At 40.4% G+C, this 16,429-nt stretch overlaps 1 protein-coding gene across 4 annotated transcripts in view; it reads left to right on the top strand.

Annotated features, from left to right (window-relative positions):
• Nucleotides 1–16,429, top strand: part of ABCC5 (ATP binding cassette subfamily C member 5) — a 75,092-nt gene that overhangs the window by 28,226 nt on the left and 30,437 nt on the right. For all 4 annotated transcript variants that reach the window (XR_008578382.1, XM_054836164.1, XM_054836163.1 and 1 more), the window contains exons 11-24: nt 1,122–1,472; nt 2,975–3,046; nt 3,171–3,295; nt 3,710–3,782; nt 4,749–4,952; nt 5,630–5,773; nt 7,535–7,637; nt 8,316–8,500; nt 9,573–9,719; nt 10,078–10,207; nt 10,766–10,919; nt 11,066–11,194; nt 12,579–12,765; nt 14,067–14,156. Coding sequence is in view for 3 of the 4 variants with exons in the window: in XM_054836164.1 (XP_054692139.1) it covers nt 1,122–1,472; nt 2,975–3,046; nt 3,171–3,295; nt 3,710–3,782; nt 4,749–4,952; nt 5,630–5,773; nt 7,535–7,637; nt 8,316–8,500; nt 9,573–9,719; nt 10,078–10,207; nt 10,766–10,919; nt 11,066–11,194; nt 12,579–12,765; nt 14,067–14,156 (2,094 nt within the window). In the remaining variant the exon portion in view is untranslated. The remainder of the gene's footprint in view (nt 1–1,121; nt 1,473–2,974; nt 3,047–3,170; nt 3,296–3,709; nt 3,783–4,748; nt 4,953–5,629; nt 5,774–7,534; nt 7,638–8,315; nt 8,501–9,572; nt 9,720–10,077; nt 10,208–10,765; nt 10,920–11,065; nt 11,195–12,578; nt 12,766–14,066; nt 14,157–16,429) is intronic.

Here is a 16,429-nt window from a genome sequence, read left to right as displayed (position 1 = left end):
CCTTTATTTTTTCTCTCTTGAAGACAAGAGTGCATTGCACATTGCAGAAATTTCCAAATAGGATTCCACAAACTTTGACAGATACATCTATTGTGTGTAATGCATTCATGATACAAATCTGGATGTGAGAAGAATGGCATCTGCAGAATGGTTTTGAGATCCCATTGTTTTTGAGCATTTTTGTTTCATCTTCTGAGTCACCCTAAATCAGGCTTTCTTAAATCCAAATGCACTGAAGGGAGTTTTGGGGATAGACAACAAGGAGAGGGGAAATTGTAATACCTCCCAGACTGACTGTAAACAATGTAATCGGTGTAGGGAGTGTAACGCAAGATGGGGATACTCTAATGTCACAGTAAAAATGTAACTTGACTTTTTGGCTCTGTAAATGAGTTTGAGCTTTCTTACGAATGTATGATTCGGGCATAGCAATTGCAAGAGTAAATAAGGCTGAGAATTGAGAAGCCTTTAATTGCAAAAGGCTTCTTAGTTCAAAACATAAATTATGTAAGTGAAAAACATTTTATCTTGTAATTAAACTGTGTGAAAAATCTCTTCCTAATCTGTGTTGATTGTAAATACTGATGGATGTGGTGGAAAACATGATACAATGGACTTAATGGCTTCTTATTGTCAAGCAGCCCAAGATAGGTCAGCTAAATTTGTATGAGATGACTTTTTCCCAGCAGAAAAGTTGAAGGGTAAAGGCTGAAATTAAATCATTCCATTTCCTTCCACAATGAGCTGGTGTGCAGGAGAAGTCAGTCACTTTCCCTCAAAGTGACCTCTCCAGCCCATGTATTCTACTCCTGTCTTTTTATCTGGAAATTACAGAGCTGCATTTGCAAACTGTGTTAAAAGAATAAGCCCCTCTCACATTGCATCCACAGTATTGCAGTTCTGTGAAAGTCTTAGTGTATCTAAGTACTTCCACCACATCCAGGAATGCCCCGGCCACTTAGCAGGCCTGGAGTTAGTTTACACTAATGAGCTACCTTTTGCTCTTCAGCTTCCTCCTACTATATAGCCTGATGTGTTTTGCTGCGTGAGTGTGCCGTAGGCTTGTCTCCCAGTCTTGATCAGGTGTCTCATCTTTACACCTCTCTCACAACTCCTATCAGAGTTTATTTCTAATGGAAGAGGTTCATATGATAAAGAAAAAACCAGCCAATCCTCACACCGCGATAGAGGTGAAAAATGCTACCTTGGCTTGGGACTTCTCCCACGCCAGCGTCCAGAGCTCACCAAAGTTGACCCCCAAAGTGAAAAAAGACAAGAAAGTCACCAAGGGCAAGAAAGAGAAAATGAAGCTGCAGAATGAGGGACAGCAAGCTGTGCTGGCAGAGCAGAAGGGCCATCTTCTAGTGGACAATGATGACCATCCTAGCCCTGAAGAGGAGAACAAAATCATCCACCTGGTTAACCTTCGACTTCAGAGGACTCTCTACAACATTGACTTGGAGATAGAAAAGGTAAGAGAAGAAAAGAGGAAATCTGACTTTTCAAAAGGCCTCATTTTCAGCTGTCCCTTAGAACAGAGCTGTGTATTTTTGCGTGAAGTGGAGCATATTGCTTTTGTGCATTTCTGTAATATCCATGGCAACCGCAGTATCCAGGATGCAGTGTCTGATCTTGATGTAAACAGCTGTGCCATTTTAGCAAACTAGATCTTTGCAAACAGCCTATGAAACAACTGCAGGTTGTATAGCTTTCGTATCTAACTGATGGTTGTACTGTCTGTAGTGCTCAGTACAGTATATGAGCCATTAAGCTTAAAGAATCAGCAGGGCAATAGGGGTATCAGTGGGGTATTGGTAGATGGTGTATTCCTGCAGCTGTTTGATAATTTTGCAGGGTTTCAGCTATATTCTGAGTGAACATTTTAGGTAATTAGGTGTTCTAATGGAGCATAACAGGGCTTTTCATTGAAGAACGTGCAATTTTCTTCCCTGAGAATTTTTGTACAGTAAAAGGACACAGAGATTTTCAATAATTTAGAAGCAGTTGGGGTCCTTATTCCAAGATGGCTAAAAGCATGTAAAATGTCAAATAAAAAGCACTGAACTTAATACATGACATCTTCAAATACGAAAGTTTTGCAGTCTGCCGCTTGGATGCTGTAGTAATGGGGTCCATGCATTTATCAAGATATTTATGGTTAAATTGTCTCCTGCAGTCATATGAGTGGAGCGATAATTTAAACTATTTTAAACTATAAACCCCCCTATATTTTAAACTTTTGAGAAGGTTGCATATAGTTTAAAAAAGAGCCTTGAAAAAGGAGTACACAGTTACTTGAAAATGTAAAGGCCAGTTTACTGTCAGAAGTTTGTAAACGAGAGGAGGCCCACAACATGTTCCACAAATGGCTATACACCCTTTGTGTCCACTTTACCTTTTTTAATAAAAGGAACAAAATCAGTTTTGATGAATTAATGGCTTAATGTACATATCAACCCACCCATTTTATTGCAGAGAAATGCTTCAAAGTGACTGGATTCTAGCTTTTTCTTGGTATGTGTTCCTTAGCAAACTGCATCTCGTAGGCAAGGAGCTTTACTGGACGCTCATCTCCTAAATTCTGTTTTTCTTTCAGTCTTTCCCTCTTTATATATTTCCTTATCACTGTCAAAGCATCTTGGCACATTCTGTTCTGGCAGGCCTTGGTGCTTTTGGCTGAGTGCAGCATTCTCTGGGCCTGTATCAGGCCAAGTCAAAGGGAAGCTGATCTTAAAATACATTCATTTTTATCTGTGGAGTTGATTCAGTTTTAGTCCACTGTGGAATAGGATTCAATTTTTATTATTTGAGAGTTAAAATACCGACTGTCTGACTTTTTTTCTGTCTGTTATGTCTCTCTTTCAGCTGTCATTAATGTCCAACTGTCCCCTCTGAGGTACTAAAGGTAGTCCAAATTCTGAAAGGGATGGAGAATGAGAAATGAGTACCATAATTTTTTCTTTTTCTTGTCTAGGGAAAACTTGTTGGAATTTGTGGCAGTGTGGGGAGCGGAAAAACTTCACTTATCTCAGCAATTCTAGGACAGGTGAGAAATGTTTTGACTGCTTCTGCTCTTCTCTTTTCTATCTCCTACTTCATTTGCACTCTGTAGAAGAAAGTCTGTTCTAAACATGGAATAGCATAATTTCACAGTTTCTCTTTAATTTCAGATGACCCTGTTGGAAGGTAGCATTGCAGTAAGTGGAACATTTGCATATGTGGCCCAGCAGGCCTGGATTCTCAATGCTACACTTCGGGACAACATTCTTTTTGGCAAGGAATATGATGAAGAAAGGTTTGTCAGAACTGTTTGCTGATTTTCATGAAAGCTTAGTAATTCTGGGCCCAAGTGTGGGAAAACTTAATGCAGAGTACACTGCAGTTAAAGCCTACAAACAAAACTAGTGTTTGCAATGTGCTGGCACCTTCCCCAGCCCTCCTCCAGTGGGGGATTTCCCTGTGGCCTGTGCTAGCTGTCCCTGGAAAGAAATTGCCTCCTTACCTTCACAGTACTTCAGAAGTAGGTGATTAATTATTATCCTCAGTTTCTTTCTGGGAATCCATGGCAAGTCATTTGTTTTAGGCTGCTGGAATGTCTGCTATTAATGTAGAAAGTGAGATAATGCTGTAGTAGCTCTATACTTGGGGGGGGGGGGGGGGGGCGGGAGGAAACAACAGTGTTCTTACTACTTTTCTATTTGTTCTTTAGATACAATACGGTGTTGAATGGTTGCTGTCTAAGGCCTGACCTAGCCATCCTTCCAAACGGGGACCTGACAGAGGTATAAATTTTGCTTATAGTAAACTAATTATGCATGAATAAAGGGAATAAAAGTATAGTTTTGGTTTGGCAGACTAGACTGAAGTGAGGGGAACATCAGTCTGGTATGCATGTAAACCAAGTTGTTGAATGCACCTTCTTGAGCTTATCAATGCAGGCTATTGAGAATTGTGCCATGTTTTTGATGTAGATGTTGACAGTTTGGGAGTTTTTCACTGTGTTGTAAATTTAGCTGCCTTAACAGGACCTATTTGAACTTGATTTAAAATAGCTAAGAAAAAAGCATAGCTATGTTAATACAAAAAAAGTAAAATAAGCTAAAAAGTACTGCCATATTTCAAGTATATTAACCTTGAGTTTGAACATATAATACATTTCACAAAGAAGTGGACAGTTAAATAAGAGATGGGATTGTTCAGCCTGGAGAAGAGAAGGCTTCAGGGAGACCTTACAGCAGCCTTCCAGTGCCTAAAGGGGCCTACAGGAAAGCTGGAGAGGCACTTTTACAAGGGCAGGTAGTGATAAGACAAGGGACAATGGCTTTAAACTGAAGGAGGGTAGATTTAGATTAGGTATTAGGAAGAAATTCTGTATGATGAGGGTGGTGAGGCACTGGCACAGGTTGCCCAGAGAAGCTGTGGAGGCCCCATCCCTGGAAGTGTTCAAGGCCAGGTTGGATGGGGCTTTGGGCAACCTGGTCTAGTGGAGGGTGTCCCTGCCTGTGGCAGGGGGTTGGAACTAAGATGATCCTTAAGGTCCTTTCCAACCCAAACTATTCTATGATATATATGTATTAAAATAATATATAATATTATGGGTGTGTGTGTATATATATATCATAGAATCATAGAATGGTTTGGGTTAAAAATATGTTAAAAAATATTGTGGTCTGCTTCATTCCTTGAGATTTGAATATCTGTGTTGCACAGTGCTGTAGAAATAAAATAACGTGTGTGCATCTGTACAGATTGGTGAACGAGGGGCTAACCTGAGTGGAGGACAGCGTCAGAGAATCAGTCTGGCCCGAGCCCTGTACAGTGACAGGAGCATTTACATCCTTGATGATCCCCTTAGTGCCTTAGATGCTCATGTTGGAAATCACATTTTTAACAGTGCAATAAGGAAGCACCTGAAGTCAAAGACTGTCCTTTTCATCACTCATCAGCTTCAGGTACTACATGTCTCATACTTTCTTTCTTGGATGTTCCTGAAATGCTGTTTAATCAGTTGCCTTCATACTGGAAATTTCTATCCCCTGACCTGTTACAGCACAACCCTGTCTGTCTATAGGATGCATGGTTTATGTTTACAGAATAGGTTTGCAAATATGCATGTAGCACAATCTAACTGTTTATTTGATGTGATACCAGTGCTGCTTGGTGTCTGATCAGGACTGGTAACAACACTAGAGAAAATTTACCAGAGAAATAAATACCTTGTTCAAAAACACTTTTGCTAACTTGCTATAAAGCTAGTTCATCACATCAGAAAAACCTTAGATTTGATGTCAGTAAATCAGAATTGATGTATTCTGAGATTTTTTTTGCTGCCTTCTGTGCATAGAAACATTAATAGTTAGTATATCAGTATTTGCAGTGTTCAAGTATTCTGAATTGTGTCTTCCATAGCAGATTGTTTTTGAGAGAACATGAAAACTTTTTATTTGTGTAAGTGAGAGTAATCATGGTGCTCTAGTCAATGCAGGACCTTTAAAAATCAGATGCCTGTTACATGGGGAGAGGTGTGTTGTGTGCAAATGTCTATAAATTACTAAAAAGAATTGTATGGGAGTGTGTTTGAGTGTTGGATGTAATGATAGAGATTTGTTCTTACTGCCATTTTCTCCAGTATCTTGTTGACTGTGATGAAGTGATCTTCATGAAAGAAGGCTGCATTACTGAGCGAGGAAGTCATGAAGAACTGATGAATTTAAGTGGGGACTATGCAACTATTTTTAATAACCTACAGCTGGGAGAAACACCACATATTGAGGTACTTGTTTTTTAATTTTGAAGTGCTCTGAATGTTGACTTTTCTGATGAGATGAACCAAAAGACATAGTTGGAAGACTGGAAAATGGCTTCACATTATTCATGTGTTGATCTGACCAATAGATTTCCTGTAGAATAATCTGTGCTTCATTAGCACTTTGTATTTGCAGTCAGAGTTTGTTTTTAGGGAATGCCTAGTACGGAGGACTCTGCCAATGAGCTCCTGAATTGAACATGAAAGTAATGTATTGTCTCCTCTGGTGATGCTTAGAGCAGGAAGCTTGTTGTTTGTCTCTTTTATTGTACACCTCACTTCTTAATTTACCTCCAAATTAGCACAGACCTGGACCAACCTTTGTCTGAAAAAATTCTTACTGATTTGTTACTTCTTTTTCACATAGGGTGTGACTGAGGCACAGCAAAAGCGACACAACTTGTCAAAAGTTAGATGTGACAGTATTTTGGAAATGTAACTGAAAAGGCTTTGTTTTGGGAGGGGGGTTTGAGAAAAAAAATTCATTGCTTGACACTGCTTCTGTTATGAAACAATGGCTGTAAATGCAAACTGTACTCTAGTATTTTAGTTGGTGGGAAAAAAAGTAAATCTAGAAAATAACAATCATTCAGTAGGACACGCATTTAAATTTTCAGCAATTTTTCTCACCTTTGTTTTCTGAAGTTATTCTTTGGAGTAATCAACTTTGCTGCTTTTATTTGACGATGATTTACTTCTCTAAATGTTGTGTGCATTTTTGCTTAGTTAGAAGAGATTAAAAAGTGTATCAGCAGTTTATTTAGGCTCCTTATTCACAAGTTCCAGACACTTAAAAAAAAAAAGTTTCTGAAAAGATAGCATTGTTATAAATATACAGATATAGAAGATGCTTGGTGAAATTTTCTCCTGGGAGATGTTATTTAAAGAAGCAAACGAATATGATGCATTACTCTGCATATCCTTTCTGAGGCATGAAGATTATGGTTCTGCTGTTTTAAGATTAAAGTAATGATGGTTAACATGAGAGTCTCCAGTCTGCATGCTTGGCTGACCTTCACTGTCTTTCTGTAAACACTAGCTCATGGAAGGAGCATTAACTTGCATTCCCTATGGGATAAGAAGAAATGGATAGTAAAGTTAGCTTCTCTGTGGTTTGACATCTGTGAGGTGTCTCTTCTCATGTAATGTGTGGGAAGATGACCCCGAAGATGGTGTGTAGGGAGTTTCAATTGTTGTGGGCTGTCTCTGAACAGGTAATTTCTATTTGTGGGAAGATGGCTGGGTTTAGAACAGTAATTGTGTGTGCAGTTTAGTGTTTGGACATGATTTCTGGAAGACCAAGTTAACCTGACTTTGTCCTTAGAGAACTTTCCTGAGAGAGGTACTAGAATGTTTCGGGGAAAAAAAAGTCTCTTGATAAAATTGTGAGTTATTTTTGCAAGGGACAGGGGGATTGTATCTTTCTCTCAGTAGCAGGGATGTCACTCCTCTGGCATGTACACCCATAGTGTCACTGATTCTGGAAATTAACCTTGCACACTACCGGTACAGATTGGTAGTGGTTCAGATTAATAGAGGAGGAGAATTTAATCCACCAGAGTTGGCAGTCATCTGTAATAACAGTGAGGTTGATATCCTCCTTGATATGAATGCTAAGCTATTGAAAGCCTTTGTTCTTAGGAGGCAGCTTATAAAAAGTTTGGTTTCAGATATGAAAATGTCAAAGCAAATTACTCCGGTATGTTTAGTGTTATTGTTTTCCTACAGATTAATATAAAGAAGAACACAAACAATTCACTGAAAAGACCCCAGGATAAAAGTACCAAAACAGGGTCTGTGAAGAAGGAGAAAGTTGTAAAGAAGGAAGAGGGTAACTATGTAATCAGATTTGTGACTGTAATTATTTTATACACCAATAAGCTCAAAACATTCACTTTCAAAGTGTATTATTAATGTACCTCTCAGGTTTTGAAAGCTGTCTCAAGTCCTGGTCACTCAGCGTGGTTGATAGGACACAGGCAGTGGGCAAAGAACATTCATTAATTCTGGGTGCCTGCACAATGTTTTTGAGTTCAATCAGGCTGCGGCTGGTCAGATGCCGTCGCCACAGAGGAGCTTGTAGTACTCTGTCTCCCTCCTACCCTAAGAGGCCAATGTGTACAGCTTGGTGCTTGCAGAGTCCTAGGCAGGACGTGGCAATTATGAATGAAAAATTGGAAATCTGACCTCTGTTTTGTGGTTCTCTCTGTTTAATGCTAACTTTGAACTTCAGCAGGGTTTAAAAAGCAATAGTGAGGCTGATACCAGCCTGGTATTTAAGTCTGTGCTGATTACGCTTTTTCAGACATACCATGATGCGAATGATTATGTAGAGGAAATGTGACTTTTTGAAAAGCTGTTTGAACCATTGAGTTCTACGTATTAAGTAATGTCTGTTTCTGGAAGTACTGTACTGTTTGAAAATGACTAGCTTTGCCTATGTTCACAAACTTACAGAAGTTTCATGGAACAGCTTTCTTTCCTCACTCCCTCCTGTTTTGTTCCACAGGCCAGTTGGTCCAGCTGGAAGAGAAAGGCAAAGGCTCTGTCCCTTGGTCTGTTTATGGTATCTACATTCAGGCAGCTGGAGGCCCCTTTGCATTCCTTGTCATCATGGCGCTGTTTGTGCTGAACGTGGGCAGTACAGCTTTTAGCAACTGGTGGCTGAGTTTCTGGATCAAGCAAGGCAGTGGAGTAAGATAAATAGCTTTTCTACTCTCTTGTGTCTAATGGGCAGGGGGATTGCTCTCCTAGACTAATCCTAAGCAGTCCTATGAGACTAAATGGCACTTCCTAATTTAAGCAAGTTGTAAAGCTCCCCAGGAGGTGATCTCGCTAGAGAATTCATCTCCAAGAATAAGAGGGCTCTGCTAATAAGAATGATATAATAGCTCATGTAGTTTTGTACTGCTGTCTTGTTCCTTGTCTTGGTTAGTCTAAGAAAAGAAAGTAAAAATGTGAAAGGCACCAACAAGATGCAGGAGGAATTAGTAATTTTAGTGTTGGTTTTTGTTTGAACGTGACCTTGTATCTAACAGGATAATCTTGTTAAAGTATGTGGCTTTAAATCAAGTGACTTTTAGGAGTTGCTTTGAAGACTGTGATGATCTAGGATGGTTTGGGACTCTTCCTACTCTAGGGGCTTTGATGGCAAATCTTGTTGTGTTTAAAGATTCTGCAAGATTTTTTTGGGGCAGGGGGAGCAAACTACTAACCTCAGAAGAAATAATGAAGTGCAAGTGGCCAACAGTATTAAAATAAGCAATGAGGTCCTTAAACTTACTTAAAGATCTAAAAAAAAAAATAGAATGAGACTATATGATAGTGTGACAGTAAAGAATTTACAGCATACTGGCAGAAAATAATAACTGTGTTCGATATGAAGACAATGTACAACCTGTCCAAGGTGAATATTGCTGTATAATAGGAGTGGTGGTATGAAAATATCTGGCATTGTTTGGAAGAACACAAGAAATTATAAGCATGAAATGGGAAATTAGGAATCAAATGAAGTAGATATTGTGGTAGTATTTTCAAAGATATTGTAGAAAAAAGGCCAATGGCTACAAATCTGCAAGTCAAGTGTCTCTGCTAGGGAGAACTTCCTGATGTATTCAAAGATCATTGAAGTACTTTTATATAAAAGGAGAAATATCAAATACGGTGGAAGGGGACAGAGGACAGCTAAATTCTACCGTGTGTAATGTGTACATGCTTAATCCTTGTCTTAACTAACTATTTCACTGAAACCTTGAATTTTCTGCAGAACACCACTGTGACTTTGGGAAATGATACTGTCATAAGCAACAGTATGAAAGATAACCCTCACATGCATTACTATGCTGGCATCTATGCACTGTCTATGGCAGTTATGTTGATCCTGAAAGCTGTCCGTGGTGTTGTCTTTGTAAAGGTATGTGCCAATGCTGTTGTTTTTTTACCACCTCCCCCCTGCCCTCCCTACTTCTGCATATTGCTGTCACTGTGGTTCTTTTGGTCACCTCCCAGGAGAGAATTTTGAACCAGAGGAAGTCAGATCATGGGTTTTGAGGTTTCCATAAGTTATGTCTTGGGGCTGCACCATGCTTTCTGTTAAACTTCTGCCTGAATTAGTAGCTTCCTTCCACTGGTTGGAAACCCAGAATACATGAAAAAAACCCCTTATGGCTGGAAAGAGAAAACGAGCAGAATGTTTTGGTGCCCAGGGAAAGGGGCAGTGACAGGAAGGCAAACATCCTTTCATAATGCTGCAACATTTTCTGCATTGTCAGGGAACTCTCAGAGCATCCTCAAGGCTCCATGATGAGCTCTTCCGACGGATTCTGCGCAGCCCCATGAAGTTCTTTGACACTACACCCACTGGGCGGATTCTCAACAGGTTTTCCAAAGACATGGATGAAGGTATCTCTCACCGTATGCTCTGTAGATCCCACATTCAGACCTCCCAGTTAACTCCTTAATACTCTCCAGTCTTTTGCTGTCGGGGTGATTGCACCCTTTATCCATTGCCAAATGTGTATTTGTAATAGACAAAGCAGGAATTGGGACATAGCTGGGTTATGATTCTAGAAGGCAACCAATATCTTAAGTCTGTCTGTTCACTTATAAAGAAGAAAATGTGCAGCTGCTTTTGTACCGGCAGACTGCACATGGACTCTTAGCAGTTAATGCAGGGGGAACCTAGAGTGTTGCGGGGGGGAAGCTGATGTGCAGCAAAGGTGGTAATTAGGTCAGAGTTACATCAGTGCTATTTCTGCAAATTGGAATAATTGGAAAGACTACTAGCATCTCAGAGATAAAAGCCACCCCTAATGAAAATGTACATTTTCAATTTGAATAAGCCATGAGAAATCACTGTACTTTTCAATGATGATGTACAGCTGGACTGAATTGTTTTATATAAGTTGTTTTAGCTTTCTGTACTCAAGATCTGCCTCTTTTCCCTCCCATCTTTTCCAGTTGACGTTCGTTTGCCATTTCAAGCAGAAATGTTCATCCAGAATGTCATCCTTGTGTTCTTCTGTGTGGGGGTTATTTCTGGGGTTTTCCCCTGGTTCCTGGTAGCAGTGGGGCCCCTCATTGTCCTGTTCACGGTTCTCCATGTTGTGTCTAGGTAAGTGCATCAGCTGCTTTGACTAAAAGTAGAGATACTTTGACCTCTTACTAAGGACATAGCGTTCTTCAAGTATATATGCATCAATGTAGTGGTTGGCATATGGTTGTTGTACATGTCACTTAAAAGTGCTTCTTTCCTTTCAGAGTCTTTATTCGAGAGCTCAAGCGTCTGGACAACATCACACAGTCTCCGTTCCTGTCTCATATCACATCTAGCATACAGGGTCTCTCCACGATCCATGCCTACCACAAAGGACAGGAATTTCTGCACAGGTCAGTCTAGATATCTGAGAGTGGTGGAGCACAAAGCAGGGTGCAACAGGTTTACATTCAGAAAGATTTATTAATGGGATCTTATAGCTGATGGGCATACATTGGCTCTAAGAGCGAAAGTTACTTTTTGGGGGAAAAAATGAGGGAGAACAAGGGAAAGGGAAAACTCCCCAGTAGCCAATGGGGAAGAACAGTGATGGGGTCCCAGGTGAATGCCCTCCTCTGGAGTTCTCTGCAGTGCAGCAGGTGGCAATGTTAATGGTGAGGGCAACTTTTTGACCATACTTTTTCCCTAGTAGTAGTATATGCTTTTCATCAGGTCCTGCTCATACTTTCTATTGGTTGTTTCTCCTTGTTGATGGTATTAGGATTGGTTAGAGCATGCTAACGAAACCTCAGTGTGCATATTGTTGAGCTGTTAGTCTCAGTGCATGTGTATAATTGGATAGCATGTATCAAGTATTTCAGTGATTGTTAGCCACCTTGTTGTGCACTATGCCTGGTTTTCTCTAGTATAAACTAAAATCTGCAAAACAAATGTTAGTGAGGGAAAGTGAAACATTTCTCATGTCAGTGGTAGTTGCTTCCCATTAGAACCTGTGATAGTGATATCAGGATTTTGCAGGTGCAAGGTCATGAGACCAACAGTGTGGGAGCACAGGGAAAATTGCCACAGAAGCTCTGGAAAGACACTGCTATGCCAGCTTAGATGAAAGGTTGCAGAGGTGCCAATAGCAGTCCCTTAGCATTGCTGGTGCTAGAGTACTAAGGCACCACACGCACTGTGCAACAGTGATTGTTGTAAAACTGAGTTGCACGATCAGAAAATCTAGTTACTGGCTTTGTGAATCTCGCCAGTGTCTCGCCTTAAATGTACTTTCTCAGCTCCACAGTGTCAGGGTTTTAAATTAAATGGTTATCGATGTGTTTTAATTAGTGTCACCAGTCCTGTCAAAACTTAATGTAACTTTGCTTTTACAGTTGTGTATAAAATAGCACGCATTTTGTGCGTATTCCAAAGCACTGCTGCTGTTATCTGTGGAGTAATTTGTAGCCATTGAGCATCCTCTGGGAGGCCTTGCATAGGTGAATTTGTGGTGAAAGTGTGTGTAATGTCCATGAATTTTGATTCACCCCCAGTATAATTCATTGTTGCACACAGAAACTTGGTAGTTTGACTTCTAAGAGTTTGAACTAAGTAGATACCTGATATTATTCAGGAAAGTTTGTAAATGCTGCTTTCATGGCCAAGTTTGAGACTTTGTCATTGATGTACTAGTCTTCCCACCATGAATTCTGATACTGGAACAGCGGTTTAAGTAGCTGCTATGTGTAGAACATCAGGCTTGTGGAGGTCTACTAACCTTTCCTGTATTTCTTTCAGGTATCAGGAGCTCCTAGATGACAATCAGGCACCATTTTACCTGTTCAGCTGTGCAATGCGCTGGCTGGCTGTTCGGCTGGACATTATCAGCATTGCTCTTATAACAACTACTGGCCTTATGATTGTCTTAATGCATGGCCAGATTCCTCCTGCCTACGCTGGGCTGGCTATCTCATATGCTGTGCAGGTGAGTGTGTCCACATACCATAATATATAATTTCTCATTTAATGTAGGTCTGTAGTAAAAGTAACACACCACTGAAAAATCTTCCTTAATGCACTAGAATGGAAAAAGATACTGTTACCCCTTTGAGTAACGGAGGGGAAAGTGATTCAGTCAGGACCTATTGCTAGCAGCCAAATCACAAATTATGAGAAGCTAGGTGCTTAAGTGTATTGTTTTGGGGAGAAACTGTTTGAGGCTCTTCATATGCTGCATATTGTAGTTTTCCTGGATATTTCCAGAAATTGGATTGATGGTACATCAGACATCTGCCAAACTGATGTCTTCATTGCCATTCACGTTGCCTGCAGGATGTTTTGACAGTGAACAGCATCCAGTGTTGCAGCTGCGTGGGCTGGTGAGGCTTCAGGGCTGAGAGTTCTTTGCTATTAGAGCTGTTGTTTGGCCTTTTCTGCCTTCTGGTGGTAGTAAGGTGAAATTACAAAATTTAGACTGCTAATACTTAAAGCTGCTGCTTGTGGGAAACCTTTCTAAACTGCTGGCTTTCCAAGTGATTAATAAATTATGGTTATTTTAAAATTAACTATTAGCTAAAGTTAACTTGCCTTGAGCACCTTAGCTATATGGTGCCCACTGGCAAGAGGACTTCTATCAAATACCATAGAATCAGTTAGGTTGGAAAAGACCTTTAAGATCATCAAGTCCAACCATTAACCTAGCACTGCCAAGTCCACCGCTAAACCATGTCCCTAAGCGCCACATCTACATGTCTTTTAAATACCTCCAGGGATGGTGACTCAACCACTTTCATGGGCAGCCTGTTCCAATGATTGACAACCCTTTCAGTGAAGAAATTTTCCCTAATATCCAATCTAAACCTCCCCTGGTACAACTTGAGGCCATTTTCTCTTGTCCTATCACTTGTTACTTGGGAGACCAACACCCACCCGGCTACAACCTCCTGTCAGGTAGTTGTAGACAATGATAAGGTCTCCCCTCAGCCTCCTCTTCTCCAGGCTAAAAAACCCCAGTTCCCTCAGCTGTCCCTCATAAGACTTGATCTATAGACCCTTCACCAGCTTCATTGCCCTTCTTTGGACACACTCCAGCACCTCAATGTCTGTCTTGTAGTGAGAGGCTCAAAACTGAACACAGTAATCGTGGTGTGGCCTCACCAGTGCCAAGTACAGGAGGATGATCACTTCCCTAGTCCTGCTGGCCACACTATCAGTTAGGTTCATCTCTTAATTTGATAATAAATCACAGCTCTTTAAATTTATCTTTGTTTTCTCCCATTGCTCCAGTTAACAGGGTTATTCCAGTTTACGGTCAGACTTGCATCAGAGACAGAAGCTCGCTTCACCTCAGTGGAGAGGATTGATCACTATATCAAGGTAGGACAATAATACATTCAGCTGCCTGTTGTAAAATTTCTTGTTGCCCTTTATGTTGCTGGCATAAGAGAAGAGAAAATCATAGTCTGTCTTAGAACAGAATGTATGTTTCTGATCTTGTAAACACATTAATGCATGCACTTGTAGTACTGCAGAGTCAATTTGTTTTATGAAGCATGTGTATAAGCGTTGGCAGGATGAATGGTACAAGCTGGTAGGTAACTAAGCTTACAGGCCTCACTGAAGTTACGTAAGGATATTGAAAGTTTGCTCACATTCTCAGTAGAGTGGAGTGTGTGAAAGAGGTAACTGGAAATTCAATACAATATTTTACAGTAAAAGAATGGTGTTCTGGCATCCTTCATTCCACACCTAATGGAACTCCTTCCTTTAAACACAGATAACTCTTTGTTACTTTATCTATGTGTAATTCTGCTTTGTCCTAGTAAGTCTACTTCTTTTTCCACAGCTATCTTATATAACATATTTCTATATGACTTAAAAAGTCAAGGAATGCTCTCATTGCAAACATGGAAAATGTGCTAGGCTAAACATGAGAAATGTGCCAGGCTAAATGCTTAGCAAGCTGCTCTGATTATCTGTAGCCCTTTCTTCATAATTAGGATTTGTGTATGCAAACTGGGCATAGGTCAATGGGGAAAGCCAGGAGAAAGCCTTGTACTGGGTCTGGTCTTTGAGGTCAAAGGCTTTTTTCCTTAATATGTAATACACATTCCCTTTGAACTTTGGAGGGACGTATATATCTATTGGTAAATCTGGGCTATGTAGTAGTTGACAGTTGTAGAACTTTTTTCAGCCTGTGGATTTAATACTAGAGAGAAAAATAAATTAAAACTGCCCACTCCCCCAGTCCTCTTGTGGCATCTAAGTAGAAAATTTCTGTGTGTGGAAAACTTGGTGACCACACAAGCTGAGAACTGCGTGCCAAATTCCGCATGGTGTATCTCACTGGGATGAGATGTGTTCATCACTGTCAGGCCTTCAGTGGCAAAACCTATTGGTTGTTGGTTTGGGGTTTTTTGTAGTTACTGTCTATCACTTTATATCACTATTAAGCAACACTTTCTGTGATTTTTCTTACTTAGATCTCTAGATAGCCATTTCATTATGAAACTGTAAAACTAGCTTGATTCTGAAGTGAAGAGGTGGGTGAGGAGTGAAATACCATGCAGGTTCTGTGTCTTACCAAGTCCCAGGCTTGGCTTCTTTCGGTGCGGGCTCCGAGGTTGCTGTTAAGGGCACCAAGCTCAAAGAACTGGAGTACTATTGTAGATCTCTCTTTTTCTCAAACTCTTCTTTGGGGTACAATTAATCTGCCTCTAACTAGATGTTGCAGATGTCCACAACTGACATAGTCCCTGTGGGATCTCTCTGTAGCCAATGTGGGAAATGGCTATCTCCAGAGGGCAATTTATTACCCATTCTAAGTGTTTATATTAGAATGAGAAAAATCACACTCCAGAAACGCTAGCTTCTTTGTAGTGACTATAAAGGAGTGGACGGAGCTTGGTTCAGTTGGAGATTCTGTCCTCGTTTCAGATTCTTACTTTGTATGTGTTTAAGGTTGGATGAGATGAATCCCATGACAGGATTTCTGCCATTATCTGAGACTGCTTGTGCCAAATATGGGAAAGTGACCTTGGCTTCATTCTAAACATGCTATAAAGGCACATGTTTGGTTTTCAGAGGTTCTGCTTTTCTGTTTAATCTGTGAACTGCTTCATGAGGGACCTATTAAGGGGCAGAGTAAAATAGTGAAAGTGAGCAAACTGGAAGGGGCCGGACTGACTCGGTGATTTAATACAACAGGGGAGAATGAGGAAGAGAAGGAGGAGAGTAGCATTTGTACAATGTGTCATGTGGACATTCTCTTCTTTGTCAGAATCAACAGAAGTGACCTTGGCATGGTACAACAAATGAGACAGAAATACAGCAGATTTTGCATCCAGAAGGATCCAGTCTTTGGAGTGCAACAAAAATCAATAGGATTGTGCTCATAAATAATAGGCCTAAAATATATTTTGAATTCTGTTGATGAAAAACATTGTTGTGCAGAAGGACTAATGTCATTACTGAGGCAACAGGGGGGGGAATAGCAGTGCAGTCAATGTAACACAACAAACTTCTGAACCACTGGGCCTGCATCCAGCCACACAGCTCATCATAAAACTGCCATAAACTGATATAGGCTGAGTCTGCAGGGAAGAAATCCTGCGGAAAGCTGCAACTGATAATTTTCCTTTCTTGTGTTT

This window comes from Grus americana, chromosome 9 (assembly GCF_028858705.1).
Source record: "Grus americana isolate bGruAme1 chromosome 9, bGruAme1.mat, whole genome shotgun sequence".
Lineage (NCBI taxonomy): Eukaryota > Metazoa > Chordata > Aves > Gruiformes > Gruidae > Grus > Grus americana.
Note: the sequence above shows the minus strand (reverse complement) of the source record. Positions and strands in the feature narration are given on the sequence as shown.